At 40.9% G+C, this 11,459-nt stretch overlaps 1 protein-coding gene across 5 annotated transcripts in view; it reads left to right on the top strand.

The window, feature by feature from the left end:
- Positions 1–1,404: 1,404 nt before the first annotated feature.
- The window catches only part of asap1a (ArfGAP with SH3 domain, ankyrin repeat and PH domain 1a), a 75,085-nt gene continuing 65,030 nt past the window's right edge, over positions 1,405–11,459 (top strand). The window contains exons 1-3 of one of the 5 annotated variants that reach the window (XM_058394620.1): positions 1,405–1,650; positions 1,945–2,032; positions 3,244–3,370. In XM_058394620.1, the coding sequence (XP_058250603.1) occupies positions 1,974–2,032; positions 3,244–3,370 (186 nt within the window). In that variant the 5' untranslated portion in view covers positions 1,405–1,650; positions 1,945–1,973. Of the gene's footprint in view, positions 1,651–1,912; positions 2,033–3,243; positions 3,371–3,932; positions 4,059–11,459 lie in introns of those variants that run through there. The other 4 variants (XM_058394618.1, XM_058394619.1, XM_058394623.1 and 1 more) reach the window with 4 other exon arrangements.

Raw genomic sequence — 11,459 nt, 5'->3', positions numbered from 1 at the left:
CTCTCTAGTGTGTTGTCTTAAAATGGTAAAAACAAACAAACAGTAATGAATGGTGTGTACATGTTCATGTTACTCTCTCTTTCAGCAAAACCTGCATGTGCCTGTGTAGTAAATGTTCCACACTTTATATTGGATAGTTATAATGTATTGTGTTATATTCCTTACCACAGAGGCAAGGCTAAATCAAATGAATCCAAAGACATTAAGCATAGCAAGGAAGCTGGCATAGCAGGAGCATTGCTACTTCAAAGCTCGAAGGTGCCCAGCTTGATCCAGAGCTAAAGTTACTGTCCATGTCTGCGTAGACTTAATCCAAGTTCTCTGGTTTACGCCAATATTCCAAAAACATTCCAGTTGGTTGACTGGCTATTCTAAATCACGTTATGTATGAATTTGTGTGTGTATGTGTGTGTGTGATGGCTCGACGTCTGGATCAGAGCATCTCCAAAACTGCAGCTCTTGTGGGGTGTTCCAAGTCTACAGTGGTCAGTATCTATTAAAAGTATCCTTTAAGTCCTGTAAGCTCAGAGGACTTAAAGGATCCGCTGCTAACATCTTGGTACCAGATACCACAGCACACCTTCAGGGATTTAGTGGAGTCCCTGCCTCGACAGGTCAGGGCTGTTTTGGCAGCAAAAGGTGGGGACCAATACAATATTAGGCAGGTTGTCATAATGTTATGCCTGATCGGTGTATACCTGCATTCAACTAAAGGGTTTTCTGATTGATCCTAGAGACTTGTATGTTCTGTTGCATGCTCCATAACTTAAAACAAACCCCTTAAGTCATACTCGGCTACTTTGGGTCTCAAAATGACATTTTATGATGAAATGATCTCAGAGTGGTCATATTGTCATTGGTAACTGGATCTTAGGACGGTCAGACACCCTAGTCCATGGACTCAAGGTTTCTTTGGATAAATGCATTAAAGAAAAACTCAAAATGGTGCAGTCCAGGGTTTGAGGTGTTGAGGGTTTAGGGGTATTGTTCTTCCAATAACTAAACAGGACACTAAACTCGAGCAGCTCCATGTCTCAAACGTGTTATTTTTTACACCAGTGAGTCGATTAATAAACAGAAATCCACTAAATGTAGGGCTTACAAATATGTGTGTGTTTTCTTTTTAAATAGTAAACATAATCCTAAGGGAAAATCTGTAGCTCATGCACTGCTGCAAGAAGTTTACCAAAAATAGTGCAGTCCAACAAAATACCTTAAAACGCAGACGCATGTTAGGGCTGAAATAAGAACTCCGTGTTGTGATCTTATTTATCCCGCGGCTTTTAGGACACGGTGTTTATTTAGTGGTAAGGTAATGTGTGTGTTTTAGGACATGGTCCGTGTTAACCCCCCCCATTTCCCGACCCAGCTCAGACCCACATGGCCGGCTTCCTCGCTTCCTGTCCAAGCGGCTCGCCTCGCCAGCTCCAGATGGAGATCAATGCGCACATTCCGGCTGTGTAAAGGATCCTAACCGCGACCTGTCCGTTATGGGATTTTATTAATTGCTGCTTTTTTTTTGCTTTATGAGTGGTGCAAAATGAAGTGAATATGGTGGCGTTGAGAAAGCTGAGGTTTGATAATGTACACTGTGATTTACGCGTACTTATAAAACTACTACTCACAGGGGGTGAAACCGCGGCGCTCTCGGTGAGTTACTAGGCGTGGTTTTCTCTCTAGTGTGGGAAATGTATATATTTATATACATTTTTACACAGATGAGAGACTGTATATGTGTATGAATGTATATATGTAGTTGTTTTAGTGTAGGCTACTGTTATTTAAAGTTTCAGAAAGCAAAGTGTCCGGTTATTATTAACTTTCTTACATGTTATCGGTGTTTTCAAGAACCTTTTGTCTCTTTGTGTCTTTTCTTTTTACTGACCAGTACATTTTTTTTGTCCACCGATAGGCTCAAATAACTTGCTATCTATCTGATCCCAGGCACTTTTATTGAGGTGACCACTAAAGTCATGAGGGCCTCATCCTCACGCTTGTCCAGCTTTTCTTCCAGAGACTCCTTATGGAGCCGGTGAGTTGAACATCTGTAACACATAACATCTAAGCCTATTCAGATTAGTCTAGCTGCTCGAATAGAATAGAATAAGTCTTTTCAGATATAAAAAAAGCAGGAATTTAATGAAATTTGAGACTCTTGCGCCATTTTGCAGAAAAGCCTGCAGATCTCCTGTGCATGCAATCGTAAACCTGGAGGATACTGGGGCTGTGATTGGTCCAGTATAGGACCAAAAGAAAATCACAATTCTTTAGAAATAAAGCGATGCGTTATTATTATTTTTGGTGTGTTTCTATTAGCCTGTGTATGTCTGTTTACATGCATTACTTTGTAATATGATTACATAATTAGTCATGATGATGATGATGATGATGATGATGATTATTATTATTATTATTATTATTATTATTATTATGTCACTGTGTCTGAGCAATGAGATGAATCTAATGCAGTCATCAGTGGCTTATCATTTTAGTGCACGTGCAGCTGTTTACACGAGCGAGACAGGCAGATAAACATGCAGTAAATGAACAAAGCTTGTTGTCGAACGTAGTTTAAGTTCTTCATCGGCAGAGAGTACGGCTACATCCAAGCACTAGTTTTTGTGTCGTCCTGAAAGTGTACAAGAAATACTATGACATACTCGGTAGTACAAGTGAGTATGAAGGCGGCGGCGCATGCGCGGACGGTTTCCTTCTTTCCGCGGTGGGCGGGGCTCCAGCTCCGTGCATGCGCTCATGTCAGAGAGAGCGGACGGAGAGGAAAGCGGAGGAAAAGAGAAAGGGGGGAGAAAACAGAATGAAACCGCTACACGGGCCATTGAAATACTGATCACTATATAAATATATATATATATTTATTTATTTTAAAAAAATAACAATACCAAAGACGGGATTGTTAGCTCATTGTATCGGCGGTTTGTGGAATGTCTGAAGCGTCCCGTCGTTTCTGATTAGACTCAGATACAAGAGAGCGATCAGAGCAGAGAGAGAGAGAAGGAGAGAAGGAGAAAGGGAAGGAGGTGGAAATCACATGCGGATCGACCGACCCTCCCTGAGGACGGAGCACACACACACACACACACACACACGCGCGCGCACACACGCATCCGAGGATAAAGCCGGGGTTTGGGTCCGCCGTGGTGCCGTAACCAGCTTGTCTGTGATAATTAATGGTGCTGCATCTCTGATATAAAATTGTCTCCTCCGTCTTTACGCGTGCGCAAGGATGCCGGACCAGATCTCGGTGTCCGAATTTCTGTCGGAGACCACGGAGGATTACAACTCCCCGACCACCTCGAGTTTCACCACCCGCTTACAGAGCTGCAGGAACACGGTCAGCGTGCTGGAGGAGGTAAGGGCCTCGCGCATCCTCATTAATGTGCCTCCTTACTGCTGTAAGGGGAAATGATGAAGAAAGCCGGGTTAGACTACTAATGCTGGCGCCTAAAACACACGAGTCTCGCTGTAAAAGCTTGGGGATACAAAGCATTTGCTGGTGCAACACACACTGATGAGGTCCGGCATGCATGCAGAGGGACTGACCAATCAAACACACACGGTCCAGTCAGATTTCCGGTTCTGTGTGCGTTTCCAAATAAATTTTTTTTTTGATGCGGATGGAGTGGAGGGTGTGTCCTTTATTTGTTGATGAGCTACACATATTAAAGGAATTAAAGCCTGCAGTGTGTGTGTGTGTGTGTGTGTGTGTGTGTGTGTGCGCGCGCTAGATGATCGCCTCCACTGGAATAACGGTTTGTCAGCTCAGGGTAAAAGGCTGCTGTACTGTTGTTGCTCAGGTTTATTATTCCCACCGCCATGTTGAGGAACAAAACTCCATGAGCTCTGATCCTGCCTGGATTTATTTTATTTTATTTTTGGTGATGGTTCAGATATGAGCAGGATGATGAGCAACATCTAGGCATTATAGGTTTGGTGCTTCATTGAGGATCATGTTTTGTTATAACTGAATACAATTTAAAATGTAAAAAAAAAAAAGATGATGAAGATGATAGTACATTTGTCTCTAGATGTATGCTCAGGTGAGTTGTTGTGTTTAGTCCACCGAATGATGGACAACTCAGAGTTAGAAATTAAAGCAGATGTTACTGTACATCAGTCTCATACTCGTCTTTTGATCCGTAGTACAAACTAGTGTGTAGATCTCATAAAGCATGATGCAAATCTACAACAACGACAAGGTTCAGTTTATTACCTTCTGATCAATGTGACTGTTTAAGTTCAGTCAGACCACCTTATGTTTAAACATATAAATTGCTGAATTATTTCGACACCTGTCCTTTATAATCAATTCTGATCAGTTTGATTCTTTTCCTGATTCATTTGCTTTATAAATCTTTTCATAAAATCGATCTAGATCATCCGTGGTATAGTCCGAATGTGTGACGGAAGTAACCTGTATTTTCTGATTGTACAAAAACCTCTCAACGTAGGCCTTGGGATTAAATTCAGGTTCAGTCCAAGCCGTGTTTGATTTGATATAAACTCTAGACTCATAGAACAAATTGTTGAATTTTCTAGATTCGTATATTGAAACTTTTTTCTGATAAACACTGTATTTTAGGTTGCCATGTAGAGATTTCCGCAAAGGAACAAGCCAAAGATCTTTTTTTAATAAATTTATTTCCATTTGTTCTTCGGATGGCTGAGGGTTGTTCCTTTTCAGGGAGGTGTTTTCAGATAGGGCCATAGATTAAACCTTAACCTATGGTAAGAACTATAATTATTCTTCAACCATAACCTGTTTCTTGAAAGGTCAGGTTTCATTGTTGACGAGGCAACACCAAAACTCTTGGCTTGCTCACGGTATGTTTCAGGACCTATCCTAGTCCCTGGTCATTTTTTTGTTTTGTTTTTCTATTATGGGAAATTGAATTATGATCTCTACCTGTTCTGTAGGTGTGTTTGGGTTTGTATACATTAACCTGGCATTGCTAGGGTTAAAAGCTGTATTTTTTTCGGGATGCAACCTTGCGTACAAGTTTTGTTGTAACGAGATCTTCCTCAGTTCATTAGTCAATAACAGCAAATGCAGTAGAAACTAAATGAAGACAGATGGGCCAGTGGTTTCCATGACCTAGTTGCCTGCATGTTATGTTTATTCATGAGCATGTGATTGGAAAGTGGCAGGGAGACTGGGGAAAACCCGCATGTAGCCTTTATTCTTTCTCTTTCCTGATCTAAACACTGTTTTCTTTAAGGTTACTGTATCATGGCTCCTTTTTTTTATACATTTATATCATTTCAGTTGCTCTAAATTCTTTGCTCAGTTTATTGAATGGAAGATTAGTCTTGGGAACGACGCTTGGACGTCACTGTTACACAAAGAGCAGAACACTTGCATAGAAAGTCGTGTCGGTTTTCACAGAAAGTGCTTTGAGGAGTTGAGATTTGTGATGCTCTAAGAATAACTTGACAGCTTGTGTAACAGGCAGGAAGAGGTTATTCCCCTGAGAAGCGATTCCAGAAGTGTGGAGGGAACGAGGCAGAGAAGAGATTAACCTACTTTCACATGGGCCAGTACACACCTGACCTGTAAGGACAAAAGCACAGGGCCCTTTTTCCACACTGTCTGAGCAGTGCGATGGGGCCACTGCCCATCTGCCAGCAGGCTTGGACCTGGGTTTGGTGTCCCTTTCTGTCACTGCTGTGATAAAGCTGGATTTATCCTTCAGTGGCAGAGCTTGTATTTGCTAGAGGTAGACGAAGAAGAATTGAAGTGAAATAAGGATGGGCAGATGCAGAAATATTATTCAAGCTTTTTTCAGAGTAGTAGATTTTTCTCAACAGTAGTAAATTTTACTCTTTATCACACGCTGGTGACGTTGAAGCAAACGACAGTTTAGTTAACGTTTATAAAGAAATATATATCAGAATACATATCTCACTTCACAAAAATAGTTTTATTTCCTTAAACTGTCACATGACTAAAATGTGAATGCTATATTAAACACCTTGCTGACGTTATGGTGCAGTTCATGAAAAATTATTGACTTAAAGGTTCACTGGGTGGAACTTAAACTACAAGACCACTGTAGCTGTGATTACTCCCTAATGTTGTAATCGCAATCAAATATCAGTGACGTCTAACACTTACTCAGCGCTGATCCTCGAGAGATGACAATCGCCCGTTTTAAAAACAGATCAAAAACTACGAAGACTAGAACATATTAAAAGACAGTGAGAAATAAGAAAAGATGAAGGCTGTATTATAATAAAGGCATTCATTTATTACATAATGTAGAAAGTAATCCTTTTCTAAAATCTAACTAGAATGGTTTTCATTTGGATTTGGTCAGTCCCTCCACGATTTTGCAGATTTCCATGTTCCAGTTTTGACTTGATTTTTTTTCTCCCAAAAATTTATAATGCAAATTTTTGATTGCTTCTGTTGTAGAAAACTGCTTGAATTGGTGAAATTGCAATCACGAGATTCTTCTCCTATCAGTGCAGACACGTATGTAATGACTTTCTGTGATAGCTCTGCTCATGTTGTGGTGATGTTTGTATATGTCACATGACGTATCTTGGCCAAAATCTGCGGAAACATTGCTAGCTCCTCAGAATATGCTGGAATTTGCGTTAATTTCTCTGATCAAGAAATCAGGAACTGCTTGATGACTAAAATGCAGAAAGAATTACTAGGAAAGGAGGAAACTAGCATAATCAGGAAGAACTAGGTTACCGTGACAATTTGTAAACAGACTTGTTCGTGTGGCTGAGGGCTGATGTGGATATCACACTGATTCTACTGATATTTAATTCTCATCCAGCTTCACACTCCGATCTCTTTCCCACCAACACCTCGCCTTTCAGGATCAGGCTGAGTTGCTCCAAGTTTGTTTGGGAACTACCTTTTTCGTTGTTGTGCTTGGCCAGTATAACAAAGTTAAATATGAACACAGAAACCTTACATGCCAGAGAGCTTGCTGATTTGTTGCAGCAGTTGTTGATCCAGACGTTGTAGTTGACATCAGTAATGATTGCGTTGCCTGTCCAGGAAAAACGCAGCCAAGTCAACATCCAACTCTGAGGCTTTTCACAGCAGGTTTCTTCATGACTTACGTTCGTTTTATTACTTTTGGTATCATTACATTTTGTTTTGTTTTTTTTCCCCTTAGTATGTGGCAACGCTAGCTGCTGAGGACAAGATTCTGGTTTAAATCAAAATATATACAGATATAAATGTGAGAAATGAATTGTTTAAATATATCTCAGGGTGAAGAACATTGCCTTCACACCAGACATCTGACCAGCAAGGCTGTAAGCCACCTTATAGCAAGGACATTCTTAAACATTTTTATTTCTAATATTAATATTAATAATGTAAATGATAGCTATGGAAATAGATACACACACAATCTCTGGATCTCTCCTGATATATATATATATATATATATATATATATTAAATTACCCTACTTGTTTTATATTTACAACAAGCAGTCCTTTCTAACGCTCATATTCTGTCTTCTCATTCTCAGAGCTAAACATAGTGAAATTAAACCCTCAGTGAGTCATGATGAAAAATGTTAGAATTCTACAAAATGAACGAAACCCAAACAGATGAGGGGATAAAGATGTCTGGTGATTTGGATGGTGCTCCGCTCAAATGACTCATCCTCATCCTCATCCTCATCCTAGTAATAAGGGAGGAAAAAAACAAGCTTGTCATATTACATCATCTTCAATGATTTATTGCTTTAGATCACATGGCTGGCTCCAGCATGCTGTGTCTAATATCACTCCCTCACTCCTCGCTAAGTTAACTGTTTACTATTTCGACTGTTGTGTGTAGAATGTAGAAGAGCACCGCATGGGGCAGCCGTGGGGGCAGACACCAGCCTCCGTTAACTTATTTAAAGACTGTTCCCGGAAACATAGTTTCCTGACCTGCTTGTGGATAAACAATTGAATGTTATAAATAACCAAGCAAACCATAGAAATACAGACGTATGAAATTGACACAACACTGTTAAATACCGGTAGTTGCTAAATACAGTTTGAATTCCATAGCAGATCTGACTTTATATCTCTATGCAGTGTGGTATTTGGTTCAGAAACCGGTTCAGACAGGATTTTACAGTGCACTATGGGTGATACCGTCAACTATCCAGGGCATGTAGGCTAATAGTCCACTGAGGATTAGGACAAAACAGGGGCGCCAATATTTACGGTCCAGCTGTATGGGAATCAGCTGAACACAAAAAAAAAAGTAAACACTAATTCAAGTTCCTCCAGGAGAAATACCAACTCACTGAAGGGGAAAGGGCACAGGTCTTACACAGGTGAACTTTGGATTCTGTGAATTCGTGAGCCTCCATCTTGTGAGTCGACAGTAAACAAGTGGGCGGGACTGTGGTCTCTCTTTAAAAATAGGTTCATTAATAAGTAATGCTCGCACCGGGTATTTGCCTCTCTGTTTTTTTTTTTTTTTTACTGTTGCTTGGCACACGTTTGGAAAAAATAGCAAATATATACTAGGTTTTTTTGTGGTAAAATTCAGTTTTGCCTGCTATAATTTTCCTGTTAGCAATGTTAGCACTTCAAAATCCACTTAAATAGTGGGACTATATCATGCAGGACGTATTCAGATTGTGGTTCAGGCTAGCTTGGCTTCACTCAGGTCCTGTCTAGCCACGCTACTTTTTGTGGTACAACCAATACAGATAATGTCATTTTCTCAGCGTCTGTGGTTGAAAGTCCGGATCGATTGCGCGCTGCATTGTGGCTTCAAGTATTTTAATTTTTGGTGTCGGTACACACTAAACAGATGTTCCCTGGAAGGCTTTTGCGTATTATTTTTTTCCGTGATTCTCCATGATGGTTTTGGTGCTTAGTCACTCTGTAGAGTCTTTTTTTTTAGTCGGTTTTGAGTTCCATATGGTGGTATTTGGTTTCTCCTGTGTGCAGTCTGTCAGGTCCTTATCCTTGTTAGCAGGTGGCTTATCTTTCACTGGCATGCAGGGAGACCACAATGACTCGCCTTTCACAGAGCCAGTGTTTCAGATGAGCAGTCAGAGGGTGAAATTTGGCAGACTCCCTTTTTTGTTTTGTTTTTTGAATCACAGTGCTGTATCCGGGATCATGATTTTATACGCCATGCATGCTGCTGAATGCTTGGTTCTGATGTGGTCAGAAGGTGCACCACTGATATTATTTCCCCCATCCACTCAGTTTTCTCTCGAATTTGCTCACCTACCAATTCCCAACCATCCTCCCGCTCTCCTCCATCATATAACAGTCAGATACCAACCAGGGAGGATAAAGGACAAGAGCCGGATCACTACAGGCTGCTGAACACACTCTGAGGAAACACTCTGCCCTCTTCCTCATACACAAACTCACAGATCCACATGACTCGCTGGTGTCAACTGAGTATGCTGTTCTTTACAGTCTGACCGCACGGCCATTTTATTTGCTCCTCTGGCTCCTTATATTGGTGTTTGAACTTGTGATCTCCTGACAACAGGGTTTTTCTGTTGGAGATATTTGTCTTAGGAGCTACTCCACGTAATCAGATTTAAAAATATATTTATATACCATTTATGGAAGGTTTGTCCGATATCGGGGCCAAAGGAAAGCCGTAGCTTTATCTTTTCAGGCTTTCCAGTTTCTCAGCAACATAAGCTGCATTTTTGCTTAAATTAACTTAAAAGAGGTTGTTGAGAACAAATATTTATAGCTGTACCAAGGACAATTCAACTGTAAATGCAGAATTAGTTTGATGTGGTGTGATATAAGAGCAATGAAACGTTATGGGAAGTTATGGGTCCATACACCAAGCCATCGTTGATTATTTTCCTATAACAGCACGCCATTCCTTGTTGCGCATTCTCAAATACTTAACAACCGCTTGCACTCTTTCTTTTGGGTCATGCAACTTGTGATAACAGCACGTGTGTAAATATGTAAAACAGATTTGCTCTTGGAGTCATGGCACAGTCACGTGGATGAGTCAGCCTTGTTTTTTGCTTTGGGTGTCCCCATGCAGTTCTGTTCTCTCGCTCTCTCTCCCTCCCTCCTTTTTCTGGCTGCTTTGCTTTCACTAACATCAAAACAAGCAGGGGACACACTGATCCGGTACAGAGTATCAGCAATCTGAAAGGGTTTTTTTCATTGCTTGTAAACACAGTGTATTCTGTTATTTTGTATTGAAGTTCAATTAGATGCATTCAGCCTGGAGCATCACTATTAGATTACTTATTGAGATTAGAGCTAGTGATTATGGTGATGGCTTCAGTGGCGTTGCAACCAATCACAGCATTTTAAATGGCCCCATAAGTGTTACTTGGGCACCAGTGTTGGCTCACAGCCTCCTAGATCTATCCTGAGGTGTCTGTGGAGTTCCTGTCCATGTTTTCTACACAGGTTTCCACCTCCCACCTTCTAAAAACATGCCAGTTAAGTGGATTGATGAAGATTGGATTGCTCCTGGTTTAATGGTGTGTGTGTGTGCACGGTGCCCACCTTACACCCAGCATTCCTGGTTTATGCTTTATAACCACCACTACCCTTCTGTTAATTAGATAGTTACATAGACTGCTAGAAAATGAATTGATCAGTCCACGCTCTCCACCACGCTACCTTAGATCTACTAGCACTGCTCAACCGGTCCCACCATCTCTCAAGGGTACAATGTTATTATACATCAAGACTCTCTTCTGATATTCCACCGAGTTGGTGGAATGAACTTCCCCTAGATGTCCTGACAGCTGACTCACTGGCTATCTTCAAACGACGGGTGAAGACCTACCTCTTCCTGAAACACTTTAACTAGCGCTTTGTTTGCTTTATGTGTTTAAAAAAATTGTTCTACATTTCCTCTCAACAAAGTTTTAGTCTGATGATATCCTTAGTCTGTGACCTAGTGAACCAGTGTTGATGTATTCACCGATAGAGACTTCAAAGCACTTTTGTATGTCGCTCTGGACAATGTAAATGTAGATCTCAGGATATAGTGCAGTTTGGTGTAGTATATTTGATGAAAGTTGCCTTTATTGTTTTGTCATTATTAATCATTGCGTCTACAAATGTTTTAGTCCTTGTCCCTGTCTCAAGACTTGTTGGACGCTACACCTGGCCGTTTCTTCTGTTCCTGCTCGTCTCGACCTCCATCTGTTCCGGCCCCATTCTGTCTGTTCTTTCTGTCCTAATCCCTCGTACCGTGCGTGATAATAGTTTCCATGGCATTGCTCGCATTCCCAGTTCTCCCGTATGAATACGAGGAACAGATGGCACTGTCGATGTATAGACAGCCTGCTGAAAACATGGCAGAGCATAGACGGGAGTCGCCGTACTCGTTCACCCCTTTCACTAACGCTTTTCTTTCATATTCTTAAAGCTGAATGAACTCTGAATGGAAAAGCCTCCTGTTATATTTTCCATCTGAGCGGCACTTTGCTGCCGTTATTGGATGTACGC

The sequence above is a fragment of the Hemibagrus wyckioides genome, linkage group LG07 (assembly GCF_019097595.1).
Source record: "Hemibagrus wyckioides isolate EC202008001 linkage group LG07, SWU_Hwy_1.0, whole genome shotgun sequence".
In the NCBI taxonomy this organism is placed as follows: Eukaryota; Metazoa; Chordata; class Actinopteri; order Siluriformes; family Bagridae; genus Hemibagrus; species Hemibagrus wyckioides.
The sequence above is the reverse complement of the archived record's forward strand: the minus strand, read 5'-3'. Positions and strand labels throughout refer to the sequence as shown.